Source organism: Ipomoea nil, unplaced genomic scaffold (genome assembly GCF_001879475.1).
Source record: "Ipomoea nil cultivar Tokyo-kokei standard unplaced genomic scaffold, Asagao_1.1 scaffold1043, whole genome shotgun sequence".
NCBI classification, from domain to species: Eukaryota; Viridiplantae; Streptophyta; class Magnoliopsida; order Solanales; family Convolvulaceae; genus Ipomoea; species Ipomoea nil.
The window spans coordinates 1,007,368-1,029,832 of NW_017617471.1; the positions used below are offsets into that span (position 1 = coordinate 1,007,368).

The 22,465-nt window shown below is 36.3% G+C and overlaps 4 protein-coding genes and 1 long non-coding RNA gene across 7 annotated transcripts; 3 read left to right on the forward strand and 2 right to left on the reverse strand.

The window, feature by feature from the left end:
• The first annotated feature begins 587 nt into the window (after positions 1-587).
• On the forward strand, positions 588-4,780 carry LOC109181736 (cell division protein FtsZ homolog 2-1, chloroplastic-like). Of its 3 annotated transcripts, none has more exons than XM_019331638.1 (9): positions 588-701; positions 888-1,626; positions 2,289-2,588; positions 2,959-3,049; positions 3,219-3,343; positions 3,549-3,641; positions 3,838-3,903; positions 4,003-4,137; positions 4,519-4,780. In XM_019331638.1, exons 2-8 carry the CDS (start codon positions 1,006-1,008, stop codon positions 4,135-4,137), a joined length of 1,431 nt encoding a protein of 476 aa, XP_019187183.1. In that variant the 5' UTR covers positions 588-701; positions 888-1,005; the 3' UTR covers positions 4,519-4,780. The 3 variants fall into 3 exon arrangements, with proteins under 3 accessions (XP_019187183.1, XP_019187182.1, XP_019187181.1); XM_019331637.1 differs by having other exon boundaries at positions 589-746; XM_019331636.1 differs by having other exon boundaries at positions 589-1,626.
• Positions 4,781-8,850: 4,070 nt separating this feature from the next.
• LOC109181740 lies at positions 8,851-13,514 on the reverse strand. The gene is made up of 6 exons (XR_002054253.1): positions 13,292-13,514; positions 12,928-13,196; positions 12,114-12,826; positions 9,231-9,326; positions 9,005-9,101; positions 8,851-8,909 (listed from the first exon to the last, which is right to left on the reverse strand). It is a non-coding gene; the product is annotated as an uncharacterized LOC109181740 (long non-coding RNA).
• A 2,061-nt stretch (positions 13,515-15,575) lies between these two features.
• LOC109181739 (60S ribosomal protein L10a-like) lies at positions 15,576-17,814 on the forward strand. Its single transcript, XM_019331641.1, has 6 exons — positions 15,576-15,656; positions 15,782-15,818; positions 16,308-16,527; positions 16,913-17,078; positions 17,293-17,498; positions 17,581-17,814. The coding sequence occupies exons 2-6, from the start codon at positions 15,814-15,816 to the stop codon at positions 17,632-17,634; spliced, it is 651 nt and encodes a 216-aa protein (XP_019187186.1). The 5' UTR covers positions 15,576-15,656; positions 15,782-15,813; the 3' UTR covers positions 17,635-17,814.
• Positions 17,815-18,497: 683 nt separating this feature from the next.
• Positions 18,498-19,383, forward strand: LOC109180917 (glucosamine 6-phosphate N-acetyltransferase-like). The gene has a single exon (XM_019330636.1). The coding sequence runs from the start codon at positions 18,671-18,673 to the stop codon at positions 19,157-19,159; it is 489 nt and encodes a 162-aa protein (XP_019186181.1). The 5' UTR covers positions 18,498-18,670; the 3' UTR covers positions 19,160-19,383.
• Positions 19,384-20,191: 808 nt separating this feature from the next.
• LOC109180916 (putative pentatricopeptide repeat-containing protein At3g08820) lies at positions 20,192-22,375 on the reverse strand. The gene has a single exon (XM_019330635.1). It carries the CDS (start codon positions 22,349-22,351, stop codon positions 20,300-20,302), a length of 2,052 nt encoding a protein of 683 aa, XP_019186180.1. The 5' UTR covers positions 22,352-22,375; the 3' UTR covers positions 20,192-20,299.
• Between the last annotated feature and the right edge of the window lie 90 nt (positions 22,376-22,465).

The window sequence follows — 22,465 nt, forward strand, 5'->3', positions numbered from 1 at the left end:
TAATAGCTTGTTTATTGGTGGGGAATATGGGAAGAAAGGAGAAAAGTGAGTTGAATTTATAAATTTAATTTTAAAAATTTAAGTTATGAGACAAGATTACGATAATTAACTATCTCTAATAAATTACTACGTTAATAATTAGATAGCTAAAATTACAACACCTACAATTAGATGATTAATTTTACTATATGGCACGACACAACCCACTTAACCATGTCGACTGGACCCATGCCAACCCATTTGGACTAAACTAGCATTGTTATTTTTTTAATTTTCAAAAAATACTACAAATGTTACCCGAATATGAATATTGTTATTTTTAATTATATATAATTTTCTATTGAATCGTTTTTTAGACGTCATTTTCTACTTTGAAAAGATTGATCAAATAAATAAAATATGATTCTTATATTAAGATGGTAATTCTCTATACAAAAACTTTTTAGTGCCACATGCCAAAAACCACCATTTTTCCTCTTAAAAATGTTTGTTTCTAAGCAGTTGAAAAAAATAAATAAATTACTTGCTAAAATTGTACGGTCTAAAAAAAATGAGAGAAATAAAAGTAGTAACGCCACTCTCTCTCTCTCCCTCAGCACCTGTAATTTTCCTGTGCTGTAAATGCTCCGACGATTGCTGCCGTTGTTCCCTACTTCCTCACAACACTCAAACCGCTCACCCTTTCTCTCTCTAAATTTCAGGTGCCATTTTCTATCTCCTTCTTCTCCTCTTCTCGCACGCTCTAGGTTTGCATTTTCCACCTCTTTCTTATTGTTCTTCTGCATTTCTGGGCAATTATGTGTTGTTCTGTTTATATTTCTTGGAAAGTATCATAAAGCTAGGAACTTTCCTTTCTGGGCCTCCTATTTTGTCTTCTCATTATGCAGGAGCTGAAACTCTGAAAGAAAATCTTGGGAAGCTTTTGGGTTTTGGAGATATCATCGAAGGGTTACGTTCTTTCTGGTTTCTTCAGAGTAATTAGGTGGAATTAATTGTTTCCCAGCTATGGCTACTTGCGCTTCAGCTTACTTTATGCCTCTCGATTCTCGGGGGCCGAGAGGGGTGCTGACTGTTCTTGGAGGGAGAGCTAATAACCCCTTGAAAATGTCCGACGAAAAGAATGGATCTTTAAAGGGCGGTTCCAATTTTCCGATGATTAAGTGCGCACAAAATTCCCACAGTGTTAACCAGCATCATAGCAAAGACCAATTTCTAAACCTGCATCCTGAGATTTCGATGCTGAGAGGTGAAGGGAGCAACACAGTGATGACTCCCAGGCAGGAGAGTTCCAGTGGGATCGTTACTGAGAGCTCTAAGGATTCGTCCCGTTTGAACAATTACAATGAGGCTAAGATTAAGGTTGTTGGAGTTGGAGGGGGAGGGTCGAATGCTGTTAATAGGATGATCGAGAGCTCGATGAAGGGTGTGGAGTTTTGGATTGTTAATACTGATATTCAAGCTATGAGGATGTCACCCGTCGTCTCTGAGCATCGGTTGCAAATTGGCCACGAGCTCACGAGAGGACTCGGTGCTGGTGGGAACCCGGATATTGGGATGAATGCTGCTAAAGAAAGCCGGGAATCCATTGTGGATGCTATTCATGGTGCAGATATGGTGTTTGTGACTGTAAGTTAAGCTTCTGTCTAGCCAAATGTATTATATAATTCGACTAACTATATGCTGCAATGTTGTGACATGTGCTACTTTGTTGATGTTGGGAAGATGGAATGGCCTGGCGGGTGGAGAATAACACCACCCGTCAGTTAGGCAGAAGCAAGGATGAAGAATCAAGGAATAGAAAATGTATATAAGACTGAAATATATTAGTATTATCTGTATTTCTAACAAAGAAAAAGAAACATAGTACATATATATATTCAAACACATAACTATAAGTAACTACCCATAACTAACACGTATTCATAAACAGACACAACCCTATAGATAAACCTAACTCTTTATTTTTCAATACAATTGGCCCGTGTTAACTAGAAGAGACTTTAAGTACAATGCATATTGCAGGTAATTGCATATAATGTGTATGGTGTCTAAGAGAATAATTGAACCGCTTAATATTACACTATCTGAATGCCATTTTGAATTTGCGGCCATTGTCTACAAACTCATATTCTTAATCCCTATATAAGATAAACTCAACAACTTAGAAAGAATGATCACTGTTATGGCTGCTGACATGTGCTGTAACTCTTAACAAATTTGGGGTGGTGTGTGCTTTTCTTTGGGATACGATGTGTTAAGTATATTAGGGCTGACACTATTACTTGCAGGCTGGAATGGGTGGGGGAACTGGGACTGGTGGAGCACCTATAATAGCGGGAATTGCAAAGTCATTGGGAATCTTGACTGTTGGTATTGTCACAACCCCGTTTTCGTTTGAGGGAAGGAGGAGAACTGTTCAAGCCCAGGAAGGGATTGCAGCTTTAAGAGAAAATGTCGATACCCTAATTGTCATTCCAAACGACAAACTTTTGACTGCCGTTTCCCCATCTACCCCGGTAACAGAAGCGTTTAACCTGGCTGATGATATCCTACGACAAGGAGTTCGTGGCATCTCTGATATAATCACTGTATGGATGCTGAACTAAGTTCTTATGATATCCCCTGCCCCGTTTAGATTCTTATCACCTCAAGTTTATTCTCTTAATTGTCGTTTCTTCTTCAAGGTTTATTGCATCAACATAACTTTTCGATGTATGATTCTAATTGTGTTTTTTAAATCCATAAAAACTTTGAATTTTGGATGTGAATATCAAAATGGAATCTTTCTTAGAATAAGTCAATGTGCACATTTCTATTTCTACATTTGTTGAAGTACATAACCCTAAGTATTGCTTGATAACGCTAGATATATTGCTGGAATTTCTTGCTTTTCTGATGCATTCAACGTTTGGAGGGGTAATATTTCATGGTTTATAATTCATGATGGATGAACTGCAGATTCCGGGACTAGTGAATGTTGACTTTGCTGATGTGCGTGCGATTATGGCAAATGCTGGGTCCTCGTTAATGGGGATAGGAACTGCTACAGGTAAATTCAAGAATTTCGGGAAGTTGATTTGTTATCGATAGTGTATTTGTAGAAAAACATGACATTGTTCTGCTGAATTGAAGCATGTGCTCCATCTCAACTAAAAGCCTAAGCTGATAGTTGGATTGCACATTAATGGCTATATGCTCAACACGCTGATATCATGCAGGAAAGACCAGAGCCCGAGATGCTGCACTAAATGCCATTCAATCTCCATTACTAGATATCGGTATTGAGAGGGCCACTGGAATTGTATGGAACATAACCGGTGGTACTGACTTAACGCTTTTTGAGGTCTCTCTCTCCCTTCTCCTCCTCTTCCCCCCACCCCTCCAAAAAAAAAAAAAAAAAAACGGGGCACCTAAATAGCTGTATATGTATTGATGAAGAAAAAAAACGAGCATATTGCAGCTTTGACAGCAGAAACTGGGGCTATAGTTTACGTGTTATCTGAATCTCGACGCCACTTTGATATGATTTTCTTTTAAAATTTTATTAGGTGAATGCTGCAGCAGAAGTTATATATGACCTTGTTGATCCACGTGCCAACTTAATTTTTGGAGCTGTTATAGATCCGTCTCTAAGTGGTCAGGTAACTCATCTTCCGATAATGTCACAAAATACTACAAATTTTATACTTAAAAATCATAGAAATTTGTTCATCAATCGGGATCTATTAGTGGAAGCAACATGGACTAAGTGTTACTTTGGAAGCTCGTTTATCTTTGACTCTCTCCATTCTCGTGCTGCATTTGTCTTACTTTTGCTTAAGATGCTTTGTCACTCAGGTTAGTATAACTTTAATCGCCACTGGATTCAAACGCCAAGAAGAAAACGAGGGCAGGAACCTACAGGTATATTCGTATTTCTCATGTATGTATATGTGTTGTGCATATATGCCAAGATCGAGTGTTCGTTCTCATTATGTTTCTTGACTTGCGTTTGAAACACAGTCAAGTCAACCCCCCACGGGAGATGCATCCATTGGCATCAACCGACGACCTACAACATCCTTCATGGAGGGCAGCTCGGTAGAGATCCCCGAGTTCTTAAGGAAGAAAGGACGTTCACGCTATCCAAGAGCTTAAGTAAAGTCTTTTTCCTCGCATCTAATATTTATCTCCTGCATAATCTCCCTACCCTCCCCCTCCTCTCCAGTTCCCCAAACGAAAACCACAACACAATGGGAGGCAACTCCAGCCAAATTGGTCAGACTGTTAACTTGGTAACTACAAGGTTACAAGTCTGACTCCAACGGGAGTGGCATACTGACCTTCTTGGTTTGAGCCCTATGCTGGTTTACCTCTTTGTGGTCCTTTGCGGTTTTGCCAGCTAGGGTCACAAGACGGGGTTTATCCAGCGGTCAGTGTACATTCTCGGGTAGTGATTGCGGGTTTCCTTTGTCACCCAAAAAAAACAAGAACACAATGGCAGTTTCGCTTGATACTGAGTTTACCGCATGTTCACAGGATGTTGATAATCCATTAAAGCTTGAGCTTGACTCTAAGAAAGTGCAGTCCACCTTTTTCCTAATAAAATGTTCTTGGTTGATGATGTCAATACAAAGTATGTGTCTGATGCAGAGCAGTAGAATAAGTTGAAGTTTTAGGAGGTAAGTCCATAGAAAACCACAATTAGGTAAGATTTATGGTTGTACAGTTTACTACATTTGATGTTCATTTCTAGGTTTTCAATGCAATTCTTGTTCTCCTTTCTTTTACACACCAGGAATTGAAATCAAAATCATAGTTAGTGTTTAGTTGACAACTTTTTAGAACACAGCTATGGTATTTGATTATTCCATCAATTAAAAATTTCATTACTTAATTAAAAATGAGTATCATTCCATCTTATTGGTAATCTAATTTATAAGTTTGGATTAATACTTTTAGATTCCATCGTCATAATATTTTACCCAATTTTGTAATTCTTTCATCGTCATTAAAATCTCACCCGCCGCTAACCCATTGATTTTGTACAATTCTAAGCAACATAAGAGGTCTTCATCACCACTAATAGAATAATAGGTCAAAGTCTCCCGATGACTCCAGTGAAAAAATCTCATTTGCCGAGTTTTGCTCAAGTGACATTATTTGATTTGATGCTCCCTTGATATAAATTAGTTTCCTAATCATGTATATAAAACAATTGTAATTTAAAAGATATAAAATTAGAGAAAAGGATGGCCAGGAATATACTTATAAATGATGTCAGCTACTTGGGTATAAAACTTTGAAGAAATATCTGCATGGCCCCATCCAAACATGTCTCTATCTGTCATTAAATGACAGGCACAACTGCCACAAATTCTTTGTTGCTTAAAAAATAAAAATAAAAATAAAAAACCAAATTCGTTGTATGCAACAATGTTTTTGAGAGAGACCGTTTGAATGAAATCTAATTGAAATATAATTAAATGAGTGTCGTATTGTTGGATACGAATATCAGTGCAGTATGAAAAAATAAAAATAAAAGAATCATGATAACAAGATTACATGTTTGACTCCCAGCAAGAACGGACATTTTTGGTTAGCTATGAACTTTTTTTGGTCTGAGTCATTCAGTTTATCAGTTATAAGCAATCTAAATGGTTTACCTTCTGTGATTTGAGCCGCATTATTGAATTTGATTCGCAAAATGATTTTTTTTTTTTAATCGAAAAGTCTAGAATACCCTCGATGAATCAAATCATTTGCTCCCATTGGCTAGAGCCAAATTCAAATCACACAGCTTGTTCAAATCGACATCTACCTCACAATCTTCCAAATATCCTTGACACCCCCCACCCCACCTTCCACGGTCTCGTTTGGCTGGAGAGACAAGGAAGTTCTGCAGCCGACCTTCCAAGTCATGTCTACCAGCAATCATCGGATTCTAAGTCTAATCTTGTTTGTTCTTACAACCTCTTAATAGTTTTGAAACAAACAATCCCTTAGGGCTTGTTTGGTTAAATCCCCCTACCGCGTAATACAACATGCATTAATAACCATTTGTTATCGTACGTAAATCTAAATATTAAGATATGTTATGTTATGTTATTGGTACTAAAATCTTTTGTTTTGTTTTCTGTTTTTATTACAATATATGCGCAAACAAAATCAGCTTAACAATATTACAATTACAATAATAAAAAAAAAGTAGTGTGATTATGTCACTCCAATACGATACGTTGTAATAGACTAGAAGAGGTGACGTGATACCCAATTGTGAAGAATATTGATACAACCACGACCATGAGGCAATGTTGTTGTTGTTGTTAGTTTATAGTGGAATCATGGGTAGTTATAATACAGTGGTAGGTTAGTGAGTGATTTTATGATTCTGTATATATACCTACATATGTATCTGAAGAAAGACAGTGAAGAATATATTATTGAATTGTCTGGTTACATTCTCTTCTTTATCTTTCTTTTCTAAAGTTAGACACAGTGAAGAATATATTATTGAATTGTCTGGTTACATTCTTTTTTTATCTTTCTTTGCTGGAGTTAGACTATAACTCGAATGATAGTCTGGAGTTGAGCTACCACTCGAAGCACAGTCATGTCTCTTCTCTCCCATTTTTGGAGTTTAGCTCTTGACTTGAAAAAGAGCAATTCATACAACCTCAGGGTTGTATCAAATACACACGAATAGTCATCTAATCCACACAATCATTTACTTGTCGATGAATATGACGACCATACACCTAATTATCGTTCACTTCTTACGTCAGCTTTTCGATAACAACTAAGTATTACTCTGATCTCCATATATAGCTATTAGACCAACTCAACGTAAATCTATGGTAAATGACTCACAACTCCGCAACTAAATATATTCATGGCGATTTTCCCTCGATATTATTATTAAAACCCACAAACCCACTCATGACTCATATATCATACCTATTCCACAACACACCCCATGCCAATCGCAACTTCTTCTAACACGTATTGTGTGCAACACATGACCGGCTTTCTTACAAGCTAATCAATTAATAAATAAGGGCAATCTTTTGTATGTACAGTCCTATTGTGTGGTTCATCAAGAGTGAACCAAACCACACAATTGCAAAAAAAGAAATCTAGAATGAGAGACACGTAAAACTCTCACTAACCGTACAAAACACACTTTGTGGTGACGTGTCAACCATCACCCCACCCGTTTACTTTTCTTCACTCCCACACAATATATAAAATCACTAACCCTTCATGCAATCTTCTACACATGAAAAATTGAAAATCTTCTCTCAAACCCAAACCCAAACCCTCTCTCTCTCTCTCTCTCTCTATACAACGAACACACATCTCTCATCCATGCAGCATCATCATCCCACCGCCAACACAACATCCCGCCGCCGGGAATTCAAGAACGCCGGCGAGTCCGACAGCAACGCGGAAGAGTCGGATATGGGTTCCAGACGGCGGGCGTGTTTGGGGGGTAAAAAAAGCGAAGCCCCAGAGCAGAAGAAACCGCAGAAAAGCTGTTCATCAGAGGAGAAAGGTCGTCATGGTGAACCCAACGGCGGAGGAGAAACTGGGGTTCAAGGGTGCAGCCCGGGCGACGCCGCGGCGGCGGCGGCGGAGATCACGGGGCGGGAGAGGCTAAAGAGGCACCGGGTGGAAGTTGCAGGGCGTGTTTGGATCCCGGATATCTGGGGCCAAGAGGATCTCCTCAAGGAATGGACCGATTGCCGCGGTTTCGATGCTTCTTTGATGAATAGCAATATAATGTCAGCTCGTGAAGCTTTAATGGCGGAAGGAAGAAGGGCTACTTCCAGCAGATTAAGGATCGAGAACAGTTGCTGAATGCTGATCCATCCTTTAATTTCCTTAAATTCCTCGAAAACCTAAGTCATCACATGATCGATCGAGTTCCCCACTACGTATGTACCCTTATAGCTTATGCGATCCATCGTTAGTTTCTGGATATTTTTTCCTCAATTGTTTGATCACAATAATCTGCAGTGTACTTCCATGTCAGATACCAATTCAAGAGATCAGATCAAAATATATACATCTATCTATATATATTCTGGGAATTAGTTGTACATTTTTAAGCACTTTTACTCGTAGCAAGGGTTGCAACTTACAAGATAATTATGCTTCTGACAAGATCGATCTTTGTGTGATTATAACCCTCCGTTAACGTGTCACCTCGGAGTTCACGAAATAGCATGTGCAGCTAACTTTAAAAGTACTGACAACCATGTCCACGCAGCCAATAAATAAAATGTATTATTCCCAAAATGTTAATCTTCAATCGCAAGAGTCTCACCTCTCAACAGAGCATCTGAAAGGCTCGATCCCGGATCATTGTTTCTAAACTTCACTTTTGGTAATCAAATGAGCTGCCTATTACTTTGGTATTCACAAAATTACATGTTCAATTCTTAGCTAGCTCTATAACATCCTATTAATTGTGTTTTTTTTTGTTTGTTTGTTTGTTTAAGTCGGTGAGTGTTTCGAGCCAAGATTTACATTACACTCTCAAAAAAAAAAAAAAAAAGTAATTTTCGACCTGTATGTAAATCACTTCAAATCTATTCAATCATCATTGGTAATGATTTGCGTCGCCAACAGGGAATTTATTAAGTTACCGATACACCGAGCTGTCTATATTGCTTTGATTTGACACTAAAGTCTCAAACAAAGAAATATTTTTCAATTTTTTTTCCCCACAGTCTGAGGAAATTAAAACCGGACCAAATTTCAAGTTTCGATCTTATAGTTGCATTAACAGTTTGTTTACCGACTGTCCCAAATTGTTGAATTTAAAATGATATGTAACAGTTGGCAACTCACCATAATTTTTAACTCCTTGGCTTGTTTAAGGTCCATAGTCTGTTGGCTCGTTTTAACTTTATTTTCTTCAATTCCTTGTATACAAAAGATCGAAAGAAGAAAAGGGAACGAGTATATGATTGAGACAAACAAATTGAAGTAAAAGTTTTGAGAACTAAGTAACTCTTACATCAAGGTATAGAACAAGATCGGAATGAGAGTTTGTTGTTGTTTGGATAGAGAAGCTAAGCCAACTCCTGAGATCGGGTACGTGGAAGATTAATGACCTGTGATTCAAACAAAATTAAACGAGTTTATTTGATTCATTCTAAGTCAAGTTTTGGATTCAAAACGTAATAAATAGAACATTAATGAGAGCATTGGGTATGCATTTCTGCATCCGCGAACAATCTTACTGTAGTGTTCCATCCCACACAATACACATGTTCACATCCATTTCATGAGTCTTTTCCTTCTCCAGAAGCAATTTAATTGTATTCTGGGCCATTGACCTGATTAAGACTTGAAGAAACTAACTGTTACTTCAAAGAGGCCAAGCAAGCAAAATTTCATCAGATTAAACGATGCACAAACTTTAAGTGTGATACACACCATGGGTTCCTGACTTGAAGAACTAAAGGTTGGATGGCTATGTGCATTATATTGGATGAACAATGATTGTGTTTATAATTGATTGGAATAATTTGCTATCATAATTAGCATTGAATAATTGGCTGCTATTATTAGTGCTAGCTAGCTACATGATTTACACTAATCCTGCTCTGGATGAAGTAAATTGCATGATGTGTCTCAACTGGCCTACAAGCCTCCAAATGCGGAATGTATCTCAACTGGCCTATAGGTCCCTAAATACATGAACTAATGTACAATAGTGCTACAATAAAGCCAAATTCATACCTCCCTTTTTTGGTAATTAGTAGGATTCGAACCTTGCACCATGCACCTATTAGTAAAGCAAAGCCTCTCAACTTATTTTGGACAAGTCTATATAATAACCTCCCTTGTGGCCTTGTATTGTGTAGATAAGGAAGGAATAAACACATTTATCTCTCCTAGAATATTTCTATTCCCTCTTTTTCATCAGTATCTTCTTTCTCTCTTTGTCACTTCTTTCCTCTCCCTATTGTCTATTCCTGGAGTCTAGAGTCACTCGAAATAGTGCCTATTTTGATATAAGGTTGCATATGCTTTCGTTGCACTTGTTATCCTCCTCCTCACACACACACACACACACACACACAAAAGATAACTCGGAGAGTCTCAATGAAGTTATTTCACAAGTGAATGATGGAAAACCAGACTTGACGGAGTCTATACTATAATAACCTCTCTTTTATTGTGTGGCTAAGCAATAAATAAAAACATATATCTCACCCAAGAAAATTCTCTTCCCTCTTTTTCATCAATATCTTCTTTCTCTCCGCTACGTCATCATCACTTCTCCTTCCCTCTCCCTTTCGTCTTTTTCTAGAGTCAGCTCTCACTCAAAGTAGTGCCTATTTTGATACAAAGTCGTATCAAACTGTTACTTCAAAGAGATCAACCCAGTAAAAGCTCTGATTAACAATGCAGAAACCAACTCTTAATTACTCCAAAGATGCCAATCGAGTAAAATTTATAGACTTCTGTACTACACTGCTACTGTACTCAAACTCACTAGATTATAGCTTAAACTCATCATTTAACATAAGCACCCATCTTTCAATGTTTAGCCGAGGTTAGTAAGTTTCTGAGAAGAAATGATACTCTACATCATAATTTTTAACTCATTCATGTTTTAATTTGGAACAGGAGGGTGAACTTAGCTAGCTATAAAACATTTGACAAAGGCTAAATAGTTATAAAAGAGTGGGTGTATTAGCCAATGAGCAAAAAATCATGGCACCAAGGGGGAAAGGGGTTTGTTGTACGTAACTACAACATCATCTTCATTTATTTATTTTTTGCATATAACATCCAATATCTCTATCATTGTGAGACTAATCCAGATTCAACCCAAGTCGGGTCGGTTTGACTCTTACTTGGGGGAAGGCTTAACCTAGAATTCTTTAACATGATATCATCTTCTAATGTATGGCATCATCAGCTGCTCCACTAGCAAATATCCCTTCCCTAAACATATTCCATAGGTAAATGATGAGTGACACCAACCTAAAGAGCCACATATCAATGTGGATTAGGACATAAAAGAAAACTTGCCACCTTGAGCCCTTGACGATTAAACCAAAGAGAGCGCAAATATGTTTCCTTGAGAATTAAAACAAAACTGCTCGGAAATGTGAAAAACAAATAAAATAAGCAGAATATTGGGATGTAAGCTATTTGTACGGTGAATTGAACCACAAATGTGCTTATGCACTCTAGCTCTTAAGTGATCAATGTAAGATCTGATCGTATTCACTTGTCAAATCCTGGATCTGGAGTACAACAATTAATGATTAGCCTAATTAATTGCAATATACTGATCAATCATAAACAATCAGCAGCTGAATATCTGATTATCCAGAAAAGTCCAGACACACATGTTCTTAAATTAACTTTGATATTCAAGTTGTATTAAGTATTAACTATGGGCTAAAAGCTTATCAATGAAATTAAGTTATGAGAATCAAACACATATATTAGGATTGCGCATTTATAGAATACAAAATAAAAGTCATTAGCAGTGCTCACCGAGGTGTATTTCCATTCCCAATTCGCCAGACAGCATTTTCGTAATGTCAGAATCAATACCTTTGGGCCTTTGGTTCAAGTTATATAAGATAACTAAGGTTATATTTGCATGGGAATATAAGACTCCCATGTTTCGTTCAAGTTATGCAATTTCCCCAAGGAATGTAACATAACCTCCACAAAAGGTTTTTAGCTATTGCAAGGGAATGTGAGATACCCTCCCCTTTCTTAAGTATTCTCACATTCCATTGTCTTATTGCTAATTTTGTCATTTTAATACATTGCCTTAGTTAATTATTGTTCTAGCTCTTAGTTAATTAATTTTAAATTATTTACTTCTATATTTTACCATATAACTCTTCAACCAAACAGATTTATATTACATACCTCAGTTTTAAACCAAACACAGGAATCTAACAACCCCAGCAATCTAACATTCCCTAAGGTAATATAACATTCCATGAACCATACGCCCCCTAGGGTTATATCATCACTGGAAAATCAGTTTAAATATTAACACAAAAAAACTAACGGTTAGAGATCTATATGAACATCAACAGATATTCTAGTGTCAAAATCAAGAAAGATATAAAAGATTTGCATACCTACAGGTAATCCATCTTGTCACTGCTGGGATCAGAAGAGAGATCCCACACTGTCTATGTGTGCCCACTGCAAGAAGTGGAGTCTCCTCATCTTTCACACGTGAATTAAGAATACTTGAACTTTTTGACAAACAATAGTTCAATTCAAAACCACATGGTCAAAACAACATATGACTTGATTGAGGCTTACATGGAGCAAGTGTAATCACCATACTTCCTAAACAAATTAAAGGATGGTAGGCAATTCAAGAATTATGCGTGTATTCTACAGAATGGAACAAATTAAAAGTGTGGCATGGTGGGAGCAATTTGTCTAGGTTTGAGCATAACGTCAATTATCACAATAACTATTACTATCCTATACCCAGACCTAAAGTTTGGCACATCAAGCACAATATTTGGTAACTTGTAAGGGAGATGGACAATGAGAACAAGTAAGTAGTTATAGGTAATACCATAACGGGATTAGAAAAGCACATTTGAAAGTTTCGTATACCTTGCCAGTATCATCAATAATTCATCACAGCTACATGAAAACAAAATATCCATGAAAGGATGCCATTTCACCATCACAACATCATGGTGTTCTTCAAGTACTGAAACACTTTACCTGGCAAAGCTTCCCATTCCCAAACTGTTAGATCTTGCCCACAGATTGCAAGCAGCCAACTAGATCCATTCCAAAAGGCAATTTTGACTTCATTTTCATGACCCTAATGCAAGCCCAATATCCAATTAGAAATCCAAACTATAACCTTTAATTTCACAGTAAAGAGGGGAGACAAAGAACTGAAAGAAGGATAAGTGGGAACACCTTAGAATTTATAGTTTCAACATCTCTGATCTCAAATTGTGAACTGTCATTCTTGATCTAATCTAATCCTCTCTGTATGGTTCAAATTTCCAATTTTTATCAGATTTCACCTTCTTTTAAACTCCAAACATCATCACTGATGTCAATCCAATACCAATTTCAGCACATTCATTCTCTAAAACCAGAATTACCATTGCGATATGCATTGCATGTAATTGCTAAACCCTGAAGCAATCACTACCGATCAGCGTCTTGCATGAACAACTCCACTGAAAATTCAAAGCAAAATCGAAATGATCGCACACTTGTTTTAAGCTGCATTGACTCAATTCAATAACATAAGCTCAAAAAATTCAAAATTTACCAAAAGTTAAAACCTTGCACTGGAAACAGCAAGAGGATGCGGTCCGTTCCTTCCCCGATACGGATTTTCAATTTTTCATCGCCGCTACAGGATGCGAATACGGTCGGTAGTCGGTACGCCGCCGTCTCCGGTGGCCGGCTGGCTTCCAATCGACGGAGAAGCCTCTGTATCTTCATCGGAGCTGGAAAGTTTCGGGCTGCAAAATTAATGGTGAGAAACTCGCTGCTCGGCTTTTTATTGATTAACAAAGACGCGGCAAAAACTCGGTCACATACATACTGCCACGCCACTTTTAAACATTTCCCGACAAAAATTATATTACACCGTAAAAATAAAATAAAAATTCATGCAAGTATCAAGTATGCACATAATAATTCTTCCCAAATATGCACATAATAATTGAATAGCCAATAAATTGATTTAGATGATAGTTAATAGTTGATTGTGTTTTAATTTGACTAATTGATACTGTTAGTTGGTTATAGAAATGTATTTAATAAATTAATTGTTTGCTTTTAATTTATTATATATAAAATGTTATATAAGACATAAGTATATTGTGCTATTTATTTGACTCTTAAATAGTTTTATAATTTATTAATCAGTATTATTATTGTGTTATTATTAATTATTTTTTATTTTTTATTTTAATATTAATATTGTTATAATTATAAATAAATAATACGGAGTATGTAATTAATAATAATTTAATATTAAAATATAATAAACATAAGTTGTTAATAATAATTTAACATACCAGTTAACACAATTATATGTGTGTATTTTAGGTAGGGAGTTAATTCATATGTTGCGTTCTAGGCGATTTTAATGATATTAGAAATGTAAATTTGAATATAAATTGACTGAGTATAAACACCTCAATAACCAATAACTATTAAGGGTATATTAGAATCTTAAAACAAAATGCAATAAACTTGTATCAATAAGCTATTCAAAATATTTTTTTCATTTTTAGTTTATTGGCATCAATAAGTTAAGTCAAAAAATTATTTACCAAACACTCATATTAGATGTTTGACCAATCGTCAAATAAACTAAAGTTAATCAAACAAATTGAAATTTGATTGATAAATCATTTTCCAAATACTCTTTTAGTAAATTATTTACATAAATTGTGTGGGAAAAAAAAAAAAAAAAAAGGTGGCTAAAGAATTTAGTTCCTCGACCTAGAGGTTTCATACTTTCATGGATAGTCCATTGTATTCTTGTAGTTAACATTTTTTAACAAAAAAAAAATGAAGTAATGAGATTGAAATGATTATTTAAATGAGAGGTAGTATGTACGTATAATGATATAGCTTATATCTTATTTTAAACTATAAATAAAATATAACATTTTTTTAATAAAATATATAAATCTTAAATAAAAATTGCATTCATGCTAACTTATAAGATATATATATCAAATATATAGTTTATAGTAAAACCTTGTTGCACTGAGTCATAATTAGTTTTATAGTAGTGAGAATATCGTATGTCGTGTTAAAAAATAAAATACACATAAACTAACAATTTTGTGCATTGAAATGAGTATGGTAGTCGAGGGAGTGAAATATGTTTATCATATCAAAATTCCGATTATTGAATACACTATTGACTAATCTTATTACACAGATCTTTATAATGCGGTTTACATATCACATATGATTTACAACATATATATTATATATAAAAGCGAGTTTTACTCGTATGCGAGTTTCTTTCTTCACACACAATACACTAGTTGATTGTAAAATAATAAAAGAGTTAATTCCACTAGAGGCCCCTTGTCTTTGGTAGCAATTCCAAATTTAGTTACAGATTATCGTTTTTGCCATTTTACATCTCATACTATTGTTTTTTGGACACTTTTAGTCATTCTCATGATTTTTTATATTTTTAATAAGGACATTTTTGTCTCTTCATATTTTTATTTTGTTATTTTTTTTCGATTTAAACCAGTTTAATTGGTTTAGAACTTTAGGTAACCTCTGATTTTTAGTAATCATATTTTTCAACAAATTTTTAGTAAAGTCCTAAATCAATTAAACTGGTTGAAACCGAAAAAAAATAAAAATATGAAGAGACAAAAATGTTCTTACTAAAAATAAAAAAAAATTACGAGAAGCACTAAAAGTGTCTAAAAAATGATAGTCTGAGATTAAATTTGAAATTGTCACCAAAGACATAGGACCTCCGGTGGAATTAACTCAATAATAAAATATTGAAGGTAACAATTGAAAAGGAAAAAAGAAAAAGTTAAAAAAGCTGGGGCAAGATTGACATTTCATAGCCCAAAACCCTAGCTTTATTATCTCTACTCTTCATCTCCGTCAGTCTCATTCTTCGGTACTTGGCAGCTCAGGTTAACTCTCGGAATCTCTCAATCAATTTCATACATTGTATTCTTCTAATCTATTTGTTTATGCACACAGATACAAGGTTGTAATACTTATTTTCTGTTGTTTTTCTTTTTAATTGCTGAAACAGATAATTGGCAAGGAAGACAGGAATCTTCTGCCATGAGGTAATTTCTGCAAACTATCCTGGTTATATTTTACCGATATATGTATTTCGATTTGCGTTTCTGTTGATTTGCTGAATGGAAAGGTAGTTTCGAGTAGTCTGTATAAGGTTTCTGGTTAAAGTGCGAGGATTTGCATTCTAATTAACTGAGAGAACAGTGCAGATTTTAGGTGTTTTGTGCTTGATATTACTCAAAAGGAAGCTGCTTTCGTAATATTTTGTGATTTGTTAATACTTCTCAAGCTAAAGGATTGATCTTTGGTATTGGTGGCATTGTTTACATGGTGTGCAGTGCACACATTTTTTGCATTAAGAATTTAGATTTTGTAGTCCTTGTGCTTGTTCTTGAAGGTGTTGACCTAGTTTTGTTGGAGGGATACTAATTTAAGCAACTCTTTAATCTTCAACCCATTTTGATTGATGGAAGAATTTAGAGATATGGGTTCTCTTTGGTTGAACTGATCTGGTGTTGGTGGTTGTTTTTGTGTAGTAAGTTACAAAGTGATGCCTTGAGGGAAGCAATCACCCAAATAAAGGGGGATTCCGCTGAGAAGAATCGCAAATTCACAGAGACAATTGAGCTCCAAATTGGGTTAAAGAACTATGATCCTCAAAAGGACAAGCGTTTCAGTGGTTCTGTTAAGCTGCCTCACATTCCCCGCCCTAAGATGAAAGTGTGCATGCTTGGTGATGCTCAGCATGTGGAAGAGGTACAAATTCATTCCTTTTAGCCTAAATATTTTGGTTTGTATGAATTGTACTAAGTTTAATTGGAAAACATTTATAGATGGATTATGATTCAGCGGAGATGATTACTGTACTTGTGTATGTAAATTGCGTTTGTTTGACGTTGGATAAACTTGAAAGACATGACACGCTGTCTAACCATTATGTTTGCTTCTTGTTTCCTAGACTAGATTTCTTCCACATGTAATTGATCTGGTGCAATACTTTTTATGTAGAACAGAATACATTAAAAAACAAAATGTAACGTGGACAATTGACTAATTATAAATCATCGGTGCCTTTGGTGAGTGAAAGATGTTTGGAAAACTGTACTCTGACTTGGTATCACCGTCAATTTCTATACTGCAGGCTGAGAAAATCGGCATGGAATATATGGATGTTGAAGGGTTGAAGAAACTCAACAAAAACAAGAAACTTGTGAAGAAGCTAGCTAAGAAGTATCATGCCTTCTTAGCATCTGAAGCTGTTATTAAACAGATCCCTCGTCTTTTGGGTCCTGGTCTTAACAAGGCAGGCATGTATATCTTTTAATCTCCTATAACATTCCATTACATAGCTTTGGTACAATTAGTCAGATTGAATGTGAATATATTTGAATTTTGGCATAAAAAAGATAAGTTTTTGGTAATCTAAACTCCATAGTATTTTTGACGTTCCCTTTAGTTGATGGAAACCATGGATTCTTGAATGTTCAAGGCCAGGCTAATGCTTTTTCCCTATTACCACAGGTAAGTTTCCGACATTGGTTACACATCAGGAGTCCTTAGAGACAAAGGTGAACGAAACAAAAGCTACAGTAAAATTTCAGCTCAAGAAGGTGCTCTGTATGGGCGTTGCTGTTGGTAACGTCTCCATGGAGGAGAAGCAGATCTTTCAAAACGTCCAAATGAGCGTCAATTTTCTCGTTTCACTCCTCAAAAAGAACTGGCAAAACGTAAGTCCCACACCACACTTGAGTTCTGTTAGATCCGTTACAAGTTCATTTGTTTCCTTATACTCTGTCCTTGCTCAAACAGGTGAGGTGCTTGTACTTGAAGACAACCATGGGGAAGCCGGTTCGCGTCTTTTAAGTCCCTCTTGTTCTGTAGGGTGGTGATCCAAGAATGGGAGTCTTACCTTGTTCCAACAGCAATATTTTTGTTTTATCAATATCATGGATTTTACTGCTTTGGTTTTTACTGACATTTTACTTGGAGATAAGACATGAATTATATACTGGTTTTTATTGGATATTACTCTTTGCTGTTTCATTCGCAAGACTTCTATCACTATCAGGATTCTGAAACTTACTACACTATCCCTACTTATAATCAACCATCTTTATCAACAAGTGTAACCAAGGATCTAGTGGCTATGAAAATTTACCATTTACATCTTTTAGACACTAGTTTATGAATGTTATATTAAGAAAAGGTGCACTGAATTTTAAACTCAATTTCTGAAAATTATAAACATAAATTTAAACTAGAGAAAGCTGGAGACATTGACGAGAAAGATAGACTCTGGTCATGTTTGGTAATATAGTTAGTTTATTTGTAAGTTAATTGATTGATTTATTTGATCATTATTAGCTGTTTGATTTGGTTAAATACTTCATGAGTGTTTGATTAATTATTTTTTTGAAACAATTTATTGCTTTATAATGTTAAAAATTAAAAAAATACTGTTCAAAATAACCTTTTAAGAAAGTAATTATAATTAATTTACCAAACATTTTTTACAATCAGCTAATGCTATTAACCACTTACAATATATTAAAAATGAAAAGGTGATCGACAAATTTAAGTACTGAAATGTAATAATAAACACATTAACATTATTATTGTATATGGTATAATGATGCTTGATTTATCTTCTCATGGACTCGGAATATATATAGATTTATAAGGGTCATAATATTATTTGCCGGTGAAATTAAAAAATTTGAGTTATTAAAAAATAAAAAAGTTTCTCCACCAAAGCATATATACACACAAAAATTGCTTCTTAATGTCGTCATCTATTCTAAGCTAAGAATTCTGTAGATTTGGAGCTGCCATTGTCTAAGTCTCTTTGCATAATTATTTAAGGTGAGTGTAAAGCCAAACCTTCTGCAGTTGGAGAAAGATGCAAGATCTCAATAATGGCGGCGGCGGAGGTGGAGGTGGAGGTGAAGTTTACCAGATCAGAAAACTAGAGCTTTCCGACAAAGACAAGGGCTTCATCGAACTGTTGAAGCAATTAACCGTGTGCGATTCCGTGAGCGACAAAGATTTCCAGGGCCGGTTCCAGGAGCTCGCGAGATTGGGCGACGACCATCTGATATGCGTGATCGAGGATTCCCGGTCGGGGAAGATCGTCGCAACTGGAAGCGTGTTCATAGAGAGGAAATTTATCAGAAATTGTGGGAAAGTAGGGCACGTTGAGGATGTGGTGGTTGATTCCATGGCTCGTGGATCGCAACTAGGGAAGAAGGTCGTTGAGTTTCTCACAAATCATGCTTCTTCCATGGGGTGTTACAAGGTGATTCTTGACTGCTCTGAAGACAATATCCCTTTCTATGAGAAATGTGGATTCAAGAAGAAAGAAGTTCAGATGGTGAAGTACTTCACCTGATGGCTCATAATTTCAGATTTTTTTTTTTCTTTCTAAAGTTGAACTTCTTGTTGATTGGCAAATGTTAAAACCTAAAATTTACCTGCAATGAACTTTTTCTGGGTGTTGGTTGCTTTCTGCAAATCCTACAAAAAAATGACCAAAACAGAAATGCCATTAATAGCTTTTCTTTTCCTCCATTGTATGAAAGAGATATATCCCAAAAAACATGTCTTTGAATGGTATTAGCCTGTTTGGTAAAATCCATCGATTTTGACTTATTTGATCACTATTAGTTGTTTGATTTGGTTAAACAACCAACATAAGTATTTGATTAATTAACTTTTTGTAACAGCTTATTGTTCTAAAAAGGCTAAAATTCAAAAAACTACTCAAAACAATTTTTTCGATTAACTTTTACATATAATCAACTATCAACTAATTTACCCAATATTTTTTTACAATCAGTTAATACTATCAACTAATCAAATTCACTAACCTAATTAGCTGGCTATCAGCCAACAACTATTGTCTTTGTCTCTGCATAGTCTCTTCTTCAGCAGTTTCTTGTCAGCCCGTCAGTCCCCCCTTATATGTATACTTTGTGCACAAAGGATCTTCATAAGTCCCACATTGTTGCTAGAACAAGACTTTAAGTAATCGGTCGAATAGTCCGCCGGACTTTTTTGTGCTAATTGTTGTCAAGTAATGGGGAGATGTCATAAAGGATGCCACAAGGAACTTCACTTTTACCTTACGATTGCATCTGTTTGTCAACTGCAAGGTCGAAAGACTGATTGGTTTGCCATGTCAAAGAGATCTGAGTCAGAGCCTTCCTTTGAATAATTATCAAACTAAATATACTGAGCAGAAAGCATATAATGATCAAGTCTGAATTTTGCTTCTTAAAAAATTGCAAAAGACAAACCAATCCTCTCTTCACCTATTCAAGCCATATATTTTTTTCATCATTCCATTCTCTCCATAGTAAGCCCATTGATACTATGGCTCCGGCTTCATTCATACATTTCAAGATATTTGCACCAAAAACAGATCTCTCATCATGCTAATCAAGAGCACATATGGAGAAAATTGGTTCTAGTTTTGATGCCAGCCTCTTCTAATATGTGATTGAAACTCAATAAGTTATGTGTAGAACTCTTACCAATAATCTCTACATGAACATGATCCATCAATGAAACAATGGAAACGGTTAGTATCTCGCACAATAATTTCCCTACCCGTGATCTTTGAGATGAGCTTGATGGCGGTATGGCAATCACCACAAATGCGAAGATTTTTAATTACTCGGATCACATCATTCGGTTTAGTGCTGATTAAACCAAATGCAACTGCTAGCTTCTCACTATGGCAGCCCACAAAATGCTCCTTTTCCTCCTCTTCAATGTCAAATAGCACATATTCTGTTTTTGGAACATACCCTGCTTCCCTTAACTTTTTGTTCAATTCACCAAGTTTAGCATGTATCTTATCTGACATTGGATGATATTTATCTCCCACAAGAAACTCATGAACTTTTCCATCAACTTCTATCCAACTATATGCAGGTATCTTCTGAATTTTTCTTTCATTCATAGCTGATCTGATCTTCTCTGAATCATCCCATTTATGATCAGCAGAGTAAATATTTGACAGAAGAACATAGTTTCCTGAATTCCAAGGTTCTAACTCAATCAACTGCTTTAATACATGTTCAGCTAACTTGGTGTCACGATGTAAACGGCATCCACCTAATAGAGCCCCCCAAATAATGGCATTAGGCTCCATCGCCATACCTTTTATCAACGAATGAGCTTCCTCTAACCTGCCAACGCGACCAAGGAGATCAACCATGCATCCATAATGCTGAATTTCCGGATTCAAGAAATACAAGCGAGTCATGCTGTCAAAATATTGGCGCCCATCGTTAACAAGACCAGCATGAGTACAAGCACAAAGGAGAGCCATGAAGGTGTTCCTATCAGGATTAATCCCGTGTTTCTCTAATTGGCCAAAGCACGCAAATGCAGATCTAACGTGACCGTGCATAGCGAGGCCGGACATGACGGAGTTCCAAACAACACGGTCTTTCACCTTCATTTCTTTAAACGCCTCCCAAGCCAAAGCCATTTGCCCACATTTTGCATACATATCAATGAGTGCAGTGCCTAAAACAGGATTGAAGTGAAATTCTTTCCTGTCCAACAGGCTACTAGCCCACTCACCCACATTTAAAGCTCCCAATCTCCCACATGCAGAAAGTACACCAACCATTGAATAACAATCTGGAGAAAGGTTATCTCTTTGCATTCTGTAAAATAGATCCAATGCCTCCTTGGGAAGCCCATTTGCTGCGTATCCCTGAATCATAGCACTCCATGAAACAATATCCTTCTCAGGCATCTCATCAAACACATGGCGAGCTTTCTCCATGTTCCCACATTTTGAGTACATGTCTACCAAAGATGTACTCACAAACACATTCCTTCCTACTCCAGTTTCAGCCATATACCTATGTATCCACTCACCAGCACCCATATCCCCCAAATGACCACACGCAGACAATACCCGAACAAGGATGAAACTGTCAGGCACCAAACCCATCTCCAACGACCTATGAAACAAATCAACTCCTTCCCTAAACCTCCCAAGCTCAATATACGCACTCATTATCGCAGTCCAGGAAACCACATTCCTATCAGAAAGATCATCGAACACTTTGTGGGCGTCCTCTAAAAGTCCGCATTTCGCGTAGAAACAAACCAACCCGGTATTCACAAACACATCATAATCAAACCCCAGTTTCACTACAAGGCTGTGGGACTTGACTCCTTGTTCATAATCCGAAAGCCTGGCGCAAGATTTCAGAAGAAAGGGGAAAGTAAACTGGTTGGGCAAGCAGCTCATTTCACGCATCGAATTGAAAACGCCAATAGCCTGATGGAAACAATCGTTGGTTACGAAACCCCGAATCACAGTGTTCCATAGAAAGATGTTGGGGTGTTGGGTTTGGCTGAAAAGGAGCTTCGCGTAGCTTGGGTTGTGGAAACTGTTGAGAGTAAGTTTGAGTAGTTGGTTGAGAAGATAGTTGTTCTGGTGCAAGCCAGAGCGGAGAAGCCGAGCGTGGATGTGCTTGAGGTGGTTGAAGGACTCGAAGCCTTGAAAGAGCGCCGCTTTGATCTCCTGTAAGGATTTGGGAACGACGGCGTTCATGGCTGCTTTCACCTCCCGCCACTTGATTCAAACGGTAAACCCGCAAAATGCCCCCTTCCCTTTATATGCATTTCCATCTCCATTTTTCACAATTACTTTTGTTTATTTATAAAA